This window comes from Ixodes scapularis, unplaced genomic scaffold (genome assembly GCF_016920785.2).
Source record: "Ixodes scapularis isolate PalLabHiFi unplaced genomic scaffold, ASM1692078v2 PGA_scaffold4__175_contigs__length_147842914, whole genome shotgun sequence".
Lineage (NCBI taxonomy): Eukaryota > Metazoa > Arthropoda > Arachnida > Ixodida > Ixodidae > Ixodes > Ixodes scapularis.
Genome location: NW_024609879.1, coordinates 113,497,437 through 113,512,467, shown reverse-complemented (window position 1 = coordinate 113,512,467; position 15,031 = coordinate 113,497,437). Strand labels below are relative to the sequence as shown.

Below are 15,031 nucleotides of genomic sequence, written 5' to 3'. Positions count from 1 at the left end.
TGCAATCTGTCGCGGGTTGGTCGGATTGCCTCTGAGGGCCTGATATGACCCACGGGCCGAGGTTTGAAGACCCCTCATCTAGAAACAAAAAAGAGCGTGCACGTCTGTACGAATTCAGCATTTAATAGTTGCCGATTAGTACTGTGCAACAGTGTGTTGCCATGTTTTTATTGTTTTAATACAATAAACAAATGAATTATTACTGACTCTTTTATACTGGTGGATACTGTACATTTGATGACGAATATTTCTTGGCGAAGCGTGATGCTACGATAAAGAGTTGGAGTTGATGTCAGTGTTATCAGGTAAGCAGTGAAATGTAATAGGAGAATTTTAACATTTTTTAATCATCGAAATGAAAAATTAGATATGTTTACAAATCTCGGTAACACGAACTTAGACCGCAGCTCTTGAGGAGGAGGAGGGGAGAGTATTCACCTCCTACTCGCCTCCTCCCCCTCCCCCTCCTTTTCTTCTCCTCTTTTCCTCCTCCTCCTCTTTCCATCCTCTCCCCTCCCTTCTTTTTCTCCTATTCCTCCTCCTTTCTTCCTCATCATCCTCCTTTTTCCATCCTCCTCCATTCCTCCTCTTCCATACCTTCCCCTCCTCCTCCTCCGTACCTTCCCATCCTCCTCCATACCCTCCCATTCTCCTCCTCCATATCTCCTTTCCTCCCACAGTTTCCCCGCTAAATTTAGATAAGATACTGACGCCACGTAACTTCAACATCAATTCAATTCCCTGCTAAGTTTAGCGGGTAATTGAATTGGTGTTGAGGTCACGTGACGTCAATTTTCCCGCTAAATTTAGCGCGGTTACGCCGACGGCGACGGCGACGTTGACGCGGCTCAACCCGCAAACGGGCGCCTAAGAGCCGCGCTCGAAAATGCTGGCGAAGCAAAGGTGGTCTTATGTGCATTTCTTGAGCAATTCCCGAGTGACCCAGTTTTTATAAAACCCGAGTAAGGAAAACTAAAAGGGGCTTACAAATCTCAGTAACGTGAAATTAGAGGGCAGCTTTTGAGGAGGACTGGGGGGGGGGGGGGGGTGCGGAGGGGAGGGTATGCCCCTGCTCCTCCGTACAATTCAGATTGGTGCTGAGGTCACGTGACGGCATTTTTGCCGCTAAATCCAGTGGAGAAACTGAATTTGTTAATGGGTGACGTGACAAAAGTCATGTGACTTCATTATCCCCGCTAAATTTAGCGGAAAAATCGACATCACGTGACCTCAACACCAATTCAATTTTCCGCTAAATTTAGCGGGGCGGCTACGCCAACACCGACGTCGCGAAACCCGGAAACGGGGGTTTAAGAGCTGCGCTCTAAAACAACTGTGTGAGTCAACTGACTTTAGAAAGCAATTAACGTCAACAGGGCACTCCTAACGCGCATGATAACAGTTGAGCAATGATTATTGGTTGAGATGTTCAATAGTCTCGCTATTCGGGCGGTCTATATTTCTTATTGCTGCTTGATACATCCCCCGCAGAAAGGTACCCCCTAGAGTACATCACGACCGCAGATATCTAAAGATCGCGCTGTTGCTGGGTGACAAACTATCACGTAAAGACCGACACTCTGTTTACAAACATGCCCGCGCTTGCCCACACCAGGTGTGGGCACTGCGCGAGCGCAGACACCAGATTCGCGTGAGGTGAAGCTTTCTGCTCATGCGCCGTGGCGACAACAGCGCCACCGCAGAGGCGTGACGTCAAAGCTCAGAGCCGCGTATTGGTCTATAAAGTCGTAAAAAGTCAGATAAGTAATGAGCCGTTGGTGTTTGTTTTCCAGGCACCCCACGAAAGTACCCACAATGCGAGGTTTCCATAATACCGTGACAAAAGTGCGTGTATTTATCTAGTTTGACTCCGAAAATGGTGTCTTTATATCGGGATGTCCGTATTAACTGGGTTCGTAATAGAAGCCATGACGTAGTTCCAGGGCAACCGTACATTTTCAATAATCCTTAATGCTACTGCACAATGAGCCATGAAAGCAAACAAAAAAGAAAACAAATGCGACAAAATAATTTACATACTCAAAATAGCTTGAACCTCGCAAGACTGCAAAATTCTTAAAGCTAAAAAAAAAACGTTTGCGCATTGTTCATTTTGCGTGAAGCCTCAGGGTGACACTATTGAATCTCGCATACATCAATCGTCTGTTTTGATAGGGACCTTGGTGTGCATCCGCCAGCGTAACTAGATCAATGCAGTTACGGCACTGCCCATGGACGCTGCTTCTGCTAGCAGCACCCGTTTCTCCCCCCAAGGTTCGCCCCTTATCGCTTTACGCGCCACCGATTTGGTGACGGCTGCTATGGTGACTACAGTCTACTCTGTAACATATCAAGGAAGCTCAGCCTGTTGATGGCGGTTAAACGTAACGTCTCCTGGAGTAACTGTTTATGTTCCGCTTGTGGAGCAGGCTATCGCAACGGTCAGAGACTTTTACTTTTAAGTATTACGAGAGAAGCGAACTTCGCACATGCAGGACATGCGACGGCCGCGTTGACATGAGGCGCGGTTCACCACCTATGCACCGTCGTGCGCCTCTCGGATTCCACAAAAGCGCTCGTGCCCTGGCTTGGTCGTCGTGGCTCTCGTGTCGTCTGCTTGCTCACAGACGCTTTGAAACTACGCTCGCGTTATAAAAATAACGCAGTCACAGATATCTAGGTGGCACACACAATGTTCAAAGGTTAAAAAAACTTTCTGCGAGTCGTCATACTTCTGTACAAGATCTGCATTTCGTTAGCGGAAAGCGAAACGTATGCCCCAAACACGGCGCTACATCAAGCGGCTTCGCCTCGAGCGAAGTAGTCACATTTAGCGCATGCGACCCTTTCTCCGCCAATGAGGAGTTGGTGGCGAATGGAAAAGAAAGGCGATAGTCTGGCTCCGCCATTTGGGTATTCTAGAGTCTCCGAAGATTACAGTATTGAATCACACATTGTGGATGGCGCTGCGATCGACTGATGGCGACCATTGGAAGGAGAGGGGGGGTTCGTTTATTCGCGAAAGTTCCGGAACCACGGTGCCCGCAACTGAGTTGATCCAGTTGGCTTCCGCGGCCTTTGCTTTCGCGTTATCACAGCTTTGATAAGAGCGTCAGTCGAGGAGGGAGGCGGCGTCAGACAACTTCCTGTTTCGTGCAGTGCCTAAAATGGCTTCCAAGGGACGTTCGAGGGCGTAAGTAACTTTTTGTGTACTACGTTTTTGTGTCGGGAAGAGGATACAGTTTTAGTCAGGGTTTCAAAAGGGGGTAAGAAAGGTTGTTTGTGGTTCGTTAATGTCGTGATATTTTAACGATAGTCACACGATATGTGTACTGGGCGTGGCCTTCCAGCGTAGATACATAAAAGAGGAGTCATTTACTATTCTTGTGACAAAGCAAGTGTCGTATAGAAGTGCAGTGCGTTACCACAGGTAATAAAGTTGGGCTGTGACGGTGCCTCCATAATAGCTGTTGGAACCAACTTTGAGGGGGCGGCCAGCCTCTACAGTTCGATACTAGTTTTGTTTTTCTCGTAAACTATTGTGGAACATAAATGCCATCGATGGTCGCCTCTTGTCGCCTTTAGTCATAAAACGTTTTGTTGGGGGCGTTTTTCATTGAGTGCTGGGGCCAGGTATGATAGGGTCTTGCTTCGCACCATGTTAGAAGACATGTAGACGACAGCAATCCGTTTGAATTTGTGCGAACCTATTTTTACAATATTCGAGTACTTTTTTAGCGTATTGATTTGTTAGATAAAAGAGACCTTAGTGTTATCTTAGCATGCATTGGACCTTGCATAACCCATTCGATGTTCTAGCTATGCCCAGTGAATTACGCAGGAATGCGTATATGTTCAAGTGCGTCAGTCTACGTCACTGTCACAATGTAGCAATAATTAACAAAAATATTAGCAATGCTTTATTTCTTTTGTGCTCCAGAATAACTAGTCGGTCAGATCCTGGTGGCACATACAAAGAAAACTATACCAAAACAAAATATACTAACGCATCGCTATTCCACGCGAAACATCTTAAATGATGTCTTTCTTCTTATTTTTTTGGGGGGGGGGGGGGGGGGCGGGGGGGGGGGAAGTAGGGTTTTTTCAAATTAAAACTGCAACAAACTGCAACAGCAGCGTTTTCAATTTTGACGGCAGTCGTTAGCGAGCGAATCAAATAATTGAAACAGTTTGCAAGAATATTGCGAGTGTTTTTGCGATATTTATAGACCCATATTTCCCCCCCCCCCCTTTCTTTTTTTTTTGCTGCTTGATTTTGAATTTACACTCCGAACCGGCGGCCCATATCCTGCCTGTGACGCCTAGAATGATTAACCACACTCGTTGCTATCCCAACAGCGTGACGTTGACGAAAGGGCAGACTGCAGTCAATCGAAATTACGAAGGAGTGATAACCATGGCCGAATACATAAATAATAATAATAATAATCTGTCTGGAGACGGCTTCCTGCCCCGCTTTTGCATTTAGGTTTCAATAGCTCGGTTTTACGACAAGACCCTAGCGCAACCGGTGCCACGATTCAATGAAAGCAATCAAGCAGCGCCAAAAAAGTGCCACGTCACGGCACTCGGCGTCGTCTTTGTGCGTTTCGCTATCACGGCTAAACTATATAGAGTCACTGTGTGGGGTTCCCAGAGTAACAAAACTCCGAAGGTTCGTTCTAGAACCGCGGTGCGGTGCTGAAACCGAAACCATGGCGCCGCCATCTTGGGTCCACGCGTCGACGGAGGTATGAAGGCAGTGAAATGAATTCGAGCGTGTTGAGGGAGCTGGTTCATTCCGCGATTCGCGGAATGAACCAGCTGCAATCGGCACTCACCTCACAAAGTTTAATCGTTGCAGTGAGCTCGAACTCGTTCCGTTTTACTATGGCTATCCAAGCATTCTTCCTCCGTCTTGCAGTTGCGTTCTTTACAAACGGCGTCCGGAAGGGCCTCTTTCCATCCTCCAATCTGCTGCTACACCCGAAAGCGCTACAAGCAGGCATTGTGCCGTTAAGTACACAACCTCCTTGTCTTTGACGTCGGTAACCGCGTGGAAAAGATGGCGCGTAAACGCGCCTTCGATGAGCAATGGACCTTTTCCGAGAAGCGTTCTGCGCACGCGCGAGCGCCCGATGCCAAGCGGTGGAAGTCGGCACGAAAAATCGAGGAAATTTGGAATGAGGCTGTAGATCGACGAGTAGAACACATAATTGCAGCATATATATAATTGTGTTACACAAAAAAAAAAAAGAAAGCGGACGGAAAAAAAAAAAACACGACGTTTGGGTGGACGCTACGGATTTCCCTCTTTAAAGTTGCGTTGGGCCAACGTTGGGCACGCGACGCAGCTCGGAGTGCGAAGCAACTGGTAGCGTAGCTCCTATTATTGATTGGTAGCGCAGGTAGGTCACTTCGTCGATTTTTAGTTCGGGGAGCCACCGCCTGGTGCCTTCGGTATTTGGAAAAGGTCCATTGTTTGCTGGACCCAAGATGGTGGCGGTTCGAGCCGCTTGAAGCGCTGATGGAGGTGAGTCTAACTGTGCTTGTGTCATGTGATTGCTACCGTCCAATAATGCTCATCAAACAAAACATGATTCGCTAGAGTGAGTATGTTGTCGTCAAAACGGAAAAAGAAAAGGAATGCGTTACTCTAGGCTAAACCAATCGCGCATAAAAACAGCGATCGCAAAGACGCTGTGCGCCATGACGATGCACTTTGGCCCTAACCAAGCTTAGCACTACACAAATGACACGAGAACAGAATTATCGACATCTCAAAGCCAATATAATTCTCGCTCAGTTTTTTTTTTTTCTCATTAGATCGGTTTACCATAACGGCTAGTTACGAACCTAGAAAGGAATATATAGAAAGTTAGCTAATACTTTAAGTCTATTCGATAAGTGATCATATGGCGACTCTTGATGCATGCAAACGATAGCGTCCTTTATATTTTTAAGCACGACTCTGGTAAAAGACCAGTGTACAGTGTACGCACGTAAATTTAAGGGGCAGTAAAAACACGGGGCGCCTTGAATTCTTTCATATTCGTTACTTTGATTGCGCGTTCCATGGCATAACACAGTAAAGTGATTTCTGCGCCCTCGCAACATCTCGTGATGACTGTAAGGTAATTTAAATTCTACGCCGAAGGTCTTAAGAAATAAATAAAAACTTAACATCCTGGAATTTTTTTATAGAGCCTACCGAAGAACTGATGTCGAAGTTTTTCAGTTCCAGGAAAAAGAGCGTGACTTTCAAAGTGGAACAAATAGAATGGTCAAGCAAAGAGTACTACATCCACGGGACAAGTACTCCAGACAAGATCAGGTGTCACGGATGTGGCTGTGTCTCCAATACGATATATCCTCTGGAAAATAAATGCCAAGGACATGGACTCTGCAGAGATTGCAAAGAAACAGATTTCGTTTGCCACTCTCATCGCGGCCACGTAACAGCCGAGGCGGTGGGTACGATGACGTGGTATTTTTTGTTTATAATTGAGATTGCGAAAAAGAAAAAACACGGGTAGGCACGAAAAAAAAAATTAAAAACTAAAGATTCTCCTATACGGTCAGAAACCGAAAGAAAGAAACGAAGACGCGCGGTAACCGTCAGAGCACCGAACTCTGACCGGAGTCATTAGCGGCAGGCGCAAAGCTAGCTGCATTTGTGTCCATTCACTGTTCGAACAGAATCAAACAAGAACGCCGGATGCCGGTATTCGGCATTCTAACACGTATGGAGACGGACAGACAGCTTTGCGACGACCCACTAATCATTCAAGTCGGAGCTCGGTTTTCATCCGAATATACCTTTTCTACATTATCCAAGCATCAATAAGAATGCTGCAACGTTGTTACTTAGAGGTAACGACGTTAGAGTAATCCGTGTTATCGCACAAGACTGTTTTGAGAGGCGTTGCATTTGATTAAAATATGGTCTGTTAATAATGAGGAATTTCATGCCTTCCTTATGAATGGTATATTAAACGTAGACATTGCTTAACCCTGCAGAAGGTATCTTCTTCTTGTGGTGTTGCAGATCCCTGTTTAGCAAAAACTGTTACCGCAGATTCCACCCACAAGAGTGGTGCTTTTTATTCTGACACCATGCCTGCCGTACTGCAAGTGCAGCAAAGCAGTATGTGATACATATGCGTAGATAATTAAAACAGTTAATATCTGTCCTTTGATTTCAGCTACGGAATGCAGTTGGGCAAACAAATAATGCTGCCAGGAAACTTAGGATTCTGTGTCTGTTTTGCGGATCTAACGAAGATTTCTTGAACTTAAAGGTAAGTCGTGAAACCATTGCAAGAATCGGTCATAATCGGAATAGCATAAACGTGATGTCCATTTTTGCCAATAAAACTATATAAATATAGAAAACGTCACAAAAAAAAACAACGCTTTTGTGCCCCAAAATGTAGTTTAAAAAAAAAGTGTTTACTAATACAAATGCTAGCACAGAAATGCCCCCAACTCGAGGCAGATTAGATATTTAAAAAAGTTATATCTATTTATGTATCCATTAAAGGAGCTGTGCAACGATTTTAACGCTGAAAGAATTTGCGTCTTCTACTTTTGACACCTTTTATCTTGTCACAATGAACAGAAAACACAACTCCTTTCTTCGAAATGTTGCATTTTCGCCGCGTAATCGCGAAGCAAAAATTATAATATTTTTAGACCTGCAGCCTCGAGTGGCGGCCATAAGAAACACGCGGCGTGACGTCCATGGAGGACTTGTAAAAATATAGGAAGTTGTGCAAATACCTGTTCGATAACAGGTAACTTTTCTATGAACCTTGTCGTTCCAACATAAATATAAATGCTTGAAAAACGTGATACCATCGACAAACCTTTTATTTTACGCAGTTTTAGTGGCGCCATATATCTGAGGTAAAAAAAAAACCGTCAGCTCTATCTGCTACCGTGAACAGCCGACAGAAGTCGGAGGGGGAAGGGGGCAGAGCCGGACGGGGGTGGCAGGACCCGGACGAGACTTTCGTCATGTTGATCGCGCTCCTCAAACACTAGGTCACGTGGTCGCGAGCAGGTGAGTTCTCGCTGCTCACTCATAGCTCTAGAGAAGAAGTTTCACCAAAACCCCGCGCATCCTCCTTTCACATCTCAGCGCACGCGACTCGGTAGATGGTGAAGGAGTTGAGGGGTGCCGAAAACCCTCAATTTTTGTCAATTTTTAACATAAAAACTAGAGCATGCAGGCAAAAGCGTTTTTTTTTTACTTCAGGAATTTCGAGACACCAACTCACAAATTATTTAAGCAAAACACTGGAATTGTTGCACAGCTCCTTTAAATAATTTATTGGAGATGTTACTTAAATATGGCTTACAACGTAAAATTTGATATAGCGTGAAAGTATTGTAAACTTGTTCTCGCGAGCAATAGCAGCGGCGATAAGAAGTTCAATTTAATTGAAATACGTGAAAAAAAAAGTGATGAGAAGTGTCGCATCTTGCTTTCGCACACTTTACATTTAGGTTATGACCCGTACGATGCTGGAAGGCTTTCCAGAGGTAGTATGGCGTGATGGTCTTCTCACAAACTATATAAACAAATAAAAAAAAGATATGCATTAAGTTTGCTATAGCCAGAGAGCGTGAAAAGGCCGGCGCGTCTTTTTAGAAATTTGACCCGCAGGAAAAAAATAATCTCAGTAATTTAATCTCTTCCTGAATTGAATTAAAGTTCGATTGAGTTCAATAGACCCCTTCCGAAAGATTGCTCGGTGTTGGCAGCTGTAGAATCCCTGCGCAATGGCAGGCAAAAATAAAAATAAAAAATAAAACGCAACGTCACGGCACACTTCATGCGTTTGGTTGAATTAGATGGTTAAAACACACCCACCTCATTCCGATTAAGCGGAGCGAATGCTGGAGAAGAAGCGACCTCTATTTCACCATTCGCTCTGCTAAAGTGAAACGAGGTAGGAAAAATTTGTACTTGCTCTTAACCTGTCCCCGACTATAGCGTTGGCTGCACTCCGACGTTTGCTATATTATGGAATGACTTCCACGTTCTACAATGTCAGTCTACAGTGGTTTCAACGTTCTAATACTAAACACGCGACTTTCGGAAGGGCTTTTTGAATCATTGATTGGAGGTATAGAAATGTTAGTTTTATTTAGGCACACATCAACCCACAAAATTTTGTGTGCGTTCGTAAGGTACGGACGTGTTTTACAGCGAAGTTGTATATCTCTAGGGTTCTATGAATTTTTGGTATCCACGTGCAGAAAGATTTCATGTAAAAGCGCTTCATTGTATGGAAATGCGTAAAGGCCGCGTCAACTCGTTATGCATTTTGATAAGGAAAGACGTCGAAACGTGTGATAATGAAGGTACATTCGAGAACAATGGGCCTTCTCCCGCTCTAGTCGGGTGACGTCACTGCTTTAAAAGCATTATATGTATAGATTTAACTTCAGCAAAGAATCTCACCCAAGATGTAACGAAACCCACTAGTGTATTTCATAGTGGTCACAAAGCAACAATCTCTACCGTTTCAAAATGATGTATATATACTGTAAATAAACATTTGGTGAAGCGTGTGTCTTGATGCCTCTTGGTGAATCAATTGCGGTGGTGCTCTACAACTTCGCTGGCTTACCACCTTCATAGAGTGGAGTGGCTGACAATTGTTGCGCATAATTAATTTCCACCTTAGCCGGTGGGACATTTGTTTTGTATTGTAACAACCAAACCCCCCAAAACCTGTTTTTAAAACGGATGTTAAAGAGAATTTGTTATTTAGTTCAATTCTCACTTTGTCCTTTTTAGGATCATATGTATAAAGAACACTCTTTGGAGCTTGCGGATATGCTCAAGGGTTCCCAGAAGACAGATTACGAGCAAGAGGTGAGAAAATCTTTCTGTTATAGAAGTATGATGCATATTGCAAATGAAGGATAAGCGTGACTGGAACTGTATTTTGTTTGGCTTTATTATAATGGGCGAAATAGGTATACACTTTCGGAAATTGGTAATATCTAAACAATATTTGAGTGGAATATTAAAAAAAATAACATCCGTATCTGCACGGAAATTTAAATTAAGGCGGATATAATTACTAAGCAAACAAGAACAAATCAAGTGGTTAAGTCTTGAGATTTGCAGGTTTGGCAACAAAGCGGGAGGCCCTGATTTCTTAACTGGATAATAGTACCTCCACCATGATGAAGTGAGAGCTAAGAAATTCGAGACTGTGGGATTCGCCCTTTTGGGGCTGTCACCACTTAGCAACACAGAAGAAGGCTCCATGGGTCCGGATAAAGACGTGTTTATTGACTGCAATGCCAACACGCTTCGCTCTTAGACAATGAAAAGTCTGGGCGCTGGCTCAATTGCCAGTATCACCCGGTCGGTTTCCCGCGCTGCCGCATTAGACAGATTCACGGGAAGTCGGAGGCCCACAAAGAAAAACCGAGCTCCGTAGAGCCAGGGCCTCCGCCGACGAGAGCCCCTGGCCCACCTTCGGGGCCAGCTTATGTAGCCTCGGAGAATGGACGCGCCCGGGGAGGCCACTAGCAGTCGCGTCCATCATAGCTCTCAAGGGTGCGCCGAAGGCGCGTTCACCCAAATGGGCAAGGGAGAGCCGGCCCCTTCGGGGAATTCGGCCTCGTGGTTCCTTGTATCCGGGAGGCCGACGCCATTGGTGACGACGGCTCCCACGGCCTGCTCGAAGCTAGGCCTGGATAGGGATAGAGGGAACCCCATGGTTCCCACACTCCCCCCTTCTCAAGGCTAAGGTAGGCCAAAAAAATAAAACGGCCTACCGGCTCTCAAAAACAAAATTAAAAAAAAAAAAACGAAACCGAAAAAAAACTACCGCGTCCGGTACCGACCCCCACATGCTAGGGTTGACAAATGAAAAAATCTTCGGGGACGCTCCCGGCGCTGAAGTCCGTGGCTCACCATGGCGCAGGGACAGGACGATGTCTTGGCCGAAGTCCAGGAATGACGACGCCGAAGCGTACCCTGACGACGCGCCCCGTCGTTAGCGTCGGCACGAGCGCCCACCCGCATTGCATGTGGCTTGCAGGCGGGCTCCAGGCATCGGGACGGGAATCCGCAGATTGGGGCAGCAGCAGGGTCGCCGTGACGGCGAAGTGTATCGGGGAATGACACTGAAAGCCCAATGAATGGCAGCGAAGCCCCAGCTCCAGGTTCCCATGGTTGGAGACGGAACCAGGCAGCAGGAGGACACATGACGCCATCTTGATCACAGCGGAAGTGACCAAGTCTTTCGGGCCGGCAGGGGGACAGGCAGCCTCGGCGATGATGACGTTGCCCCAGGCGAATGATGACGCTGCCCCGGCATTGTTGTCCCCCTCGTGGGCCGCGCCATGACTCACACCCGCCTGGTACTGGAATGCAACCTGCGCTCTGCCCCCTCTCCCGTTTCTTTCCCCAAGAAACCTCGGAAATTCCGAGTAAGGTCGAGCCGTCCAACTGAGGACACTCGACCAATCCCTGGGTGCTCAAGGACCCAGAAATAAAAAAGAGGCAGGGACAAAGATGTCTTTTCTGCCGTGAGTCACGTGCGTCGCACTGGCTCGGCTCGCGAAGTTATTGTGAAAATAGTTCCACGACTCCGCTTAATGTGAACACGGATGTCCACATACCAAGCTGACTCGCGTCACCCCGGACAATAGATTTGTTGGTGACTGATCGACTAGGCAAAGTTCTTTGTAGCTGCTTTTGCTAACGATGCCTAATCGCTTCGATTTGCGGGCGCAATGAAGTGTCAAATGCACCACCCTGTCCTTTCTTGTAATATTGAAACGATGCAGGGCTGCAATCGGGCAGGCTCGCCAGCATTGTTATTTTTCAAACATGTTAGCTTTTACCTTAGGCTAAAACACAAATGCCCGTGGCCAGGTATAGCACAGCGACCTAACTTCGAAAAGTCTTGGAGCCGCGTTCTGCCCTGGCCAACGCGAACAAAGGAGAGCACCGAATTCCCAGCCGCGCGGGACAGCCCCCTTGAACTGCAATGTTCGTAGAGGCCAAGCGCCGTAGCACGAGTTTATCCGCATCAGCAAGAACAGAAACCGATCCCAAATAAAAAAGAAACCCCGTGCCAATAGCAATACCAGACTATTTACGGCATCGATCGGCAACAACACGAGTTGCTCGACCCGGCGAGTACGCTGCCCGGCTGCCAAAGCCCGTCTGCAACAATACGAGTTGCTTAGCGACGTTAGTGGCGAGCGTACCGCCCGGCGGACGCACCGCCCGACTCCGCAGAGTCCGCGAAAGTATTTACAACTATTCACATATTTACACCCCGGATCGTTCTGCTGAGCGTCAAAAACTCATCGGTGCTACCGTCGATTCCCAACGAACACCTCGAGTGCCGTGGTTCACGATCTCGTCCAGTGACCGCATGGCGGTCACCTTAATCGGACACGCAATCATCTCGGGACGCTGTTCAACCTGTTGCACTGCCCGGTAGCACGATTGAACTGCTCCCGGACCCCGCGGCGTTTTCACATTTAACGTCGCTTTTACGGGGTTGCAACTTGATAGGTGGCCCTCAAGGGTTCCTAACGTTATTATTGCGTGCGACGCTCACTGACTTTTGGCCGGAGTCGATCGCGGGTAAACGGAACATACTCAATTCTAGTAGCCGAAAACCATGCTCACGCCAGTCCTCTGTCCCTTGATAGCGGGAAGGAAAGACGGAGTACAAAGGAAATCATTTTGACTCACTCAGTTTTCCCGGGGGGGCCTTTGTTCCGGGGTCGCTTGGTCAACCTGATGGCTACTGGTCCCTCGACGCGGCGACGAAGGGCGCCATCGGCGGTCTTCGCAACCTCGCTAGACTGGGACCGGTGTTGCAGGCACAGCGCATTTTCTCGCTCCGAGATACGCTTTTAGTTTGTGCGCTGACGGGGTGTGCACTCTGGGTGAGCCCCGCGAGCCGTCTCGAAGGCAAAAAGCTGCCCTTGCTTCGTGTTGCGTCACCGTGCTTTGTTCGAGAACGGGGTTGACCTCGAAAAGCGCAGGTGCGCCTCCCCAGCGAAGTAGGCTGGCGTCGTCCCGAAAGGGAATGCCTCGGACGTATTCCGGGCGTTTAGTCACCTCCGTTTGGAAGCGAGCTCGGCTGAAAAGACACTGCATTGTGTCCATGCGTGGCTGACGTGGCCACTAAGCCGTTGAGTGGAGTCAACTTTCCGAGGGGGAAGGGGCCCGGTCAAGATGGTGACGACCGATGATGGTGTTCGCCCGATGGTAGTCCCCCGGGAAGTCGAATAAGAAAAAAAAACTAAAAGATGTTCGATCCCGCTGGACACATTACGACGTTGGTAGGTTTACGGTGGCCAGTGTGGCCACGTTTATTTTCGAAACAAAACGACAAGTCAACGGTAATATACAAAACTTCCAAAATTAAAACCCCATACTTTAGTCCCCAGTCTCAAGAGCCGAATCCCCCGAGAACCCTCTCGGCAGCCCTTTTCTAGCCTCGTAGATGCCTCCTTTCCCTCCAGAGATGGACCAATCGCTTCAAATTTCACCACTCCCACGTGGTACACTGTCGTCCAATGGTCGGCGAGCTGTCATCCTGTCGCTGTAACCGTCAAACCTAAATTCCTTCTAGGGTTGTTCTCTGCAATTTTTCCAGTCTGACTGGCGCCAACCGCTAAGTTATTGCATCGGGCAAAAAGCGACAATTTTACACTAAGCGGCGAAACCCTTTATATACAGGCACATTCGGCTAAAAGCCACAACCAGCTGCAAGAAGGGATCTGTCCGAGCAGACCACCGAAACCCGAGACGTTTCTTAACGACCGCGGGGAAGCCGCTCCCCACTCCCGGCCGCTCTGCCCCCGCAAATGCTCCCTCCAAAACGCCGACACTCACAAAGAAAGCTAAAAAAAAAAATAAAACGATGCCGACGCAACTGTCGAAAGATAGACTTTTCTAAAACAAATCTTACTTATTTCTAACAACATCCTTCGTTACTTAACACCTCCCCACCAAGAATGTTGCAAGTACACTTGCTATGAAGCAATGGTGAGGGTGCAGGCTAGCTGGTGTAAATTGAGCATAGTTGTAACCCGAGACTGGGGATACGGACAAGGGACAAAACACAGAACGACTTCGTCCCTGTCGTTCTGTGTTTTGTCCCTTGTCCGTATCCCCAGTCTCGGGTTACAACTATGCTCTACACTTGCTGTTCGCGCAACATCTGTCCAACCTTTCGAGACAGACGCGTAGCATACGAAAACAAAACAACAGAGGAGCTATACCCCCTGACAACAAAAAAATAATCTGTTGGGCGACAGGGAAAGCCAACAACACAAAAAAAAAACACAAGCAAACACAGTCCGGTGAGACCCAAACCCGTACGTTCCAGACTCCACCATGACCAGCATTTACCTAAAGGAAACCGCAGAAAAAAAAAATTAACATTGGCTACAAACAAGGAAATGCAAACGCGAACAGAAAAAAAAAGAAAAGGTTTGCTATACCTAGCCTATACCCGAAACTGTTTCTCCATGCCTGCGCGTCCCCGTCGTCTCAAATGTCTCGCGTGACCGAGGCGAAGGTCTTACCCCCGCACACAGACACGCGGAGGCCGGTTTGTTCCCGGAGTCCACGGCTGTATGTACTAATCCAGGGCAGTTCTGCTTAAGGTGCCCCAGCCTCCCACACGAAAAGCACCCTTGCGGTCGAGGTTTCTCAACCCTTCGCTGGTCGCCCCCAACTTCCGCAGGCCCACCCCGCATGTTCACCTGTGTCCCCTCGGCCGCCCTCTGGGGCTCCCAGTTTCGATCGCGCTGGCTCTCTTCGAATTTCTCGGCAAGTTCCGCTACTTCCTTTGGCCTTAGCCATTCTTTGGTTTCATTCTGAAGTACGTAGGCCCGGACATCATCCGGCATGACATGTTTTAGCCATCTGAAATGATCAGCTGCCTTAGATCATCTAGTGTCTCTACTTCGCGGCTCTCCATGTAGTAGCCGAACATGGTAGTCAGATCGGTAGAGAACTGTG

The 15,031-nt window shown here is 47.4% G+C and overlaps 1 protein-coding gene across 1 annotated transcript in view; it reads left to right on the top strand.

Moving 5' to 3' along the window:
• Nucleotides 1–3,114: 3,114 nt before the first annotated feature.
• LOC120848886 overlaps nucleotides 3,115–15,031 on the top strand; it is a 63,428-nt gene continuing 51,511 nt past the window's right edge. Inside the window, exons 1-4 of the mRNA XM_040220960.1 lie at nucleotides 3,115–3,193; nucleotides 6,239–6,470; nucleotides 7,206–7,301; nucleotides 9,812–9,889. Coding sequence (XP_040076894.1) covers nucleotides 3,168–3,193; nucleotides 6,239–6,470; nucleotides 7,206–7,301; nucleotides 9,812–9,889 — 432 coding nt within the window. The 5' untranslated portion in view covers nucleotides 3,115–3,167. The remainder of the gene's footprint in view (nucleotides 3,194–6,238; nucleotides 6,471–7,205; nucleotides 7,302–9,811; nucleotides 9,890–15,031) is intronic.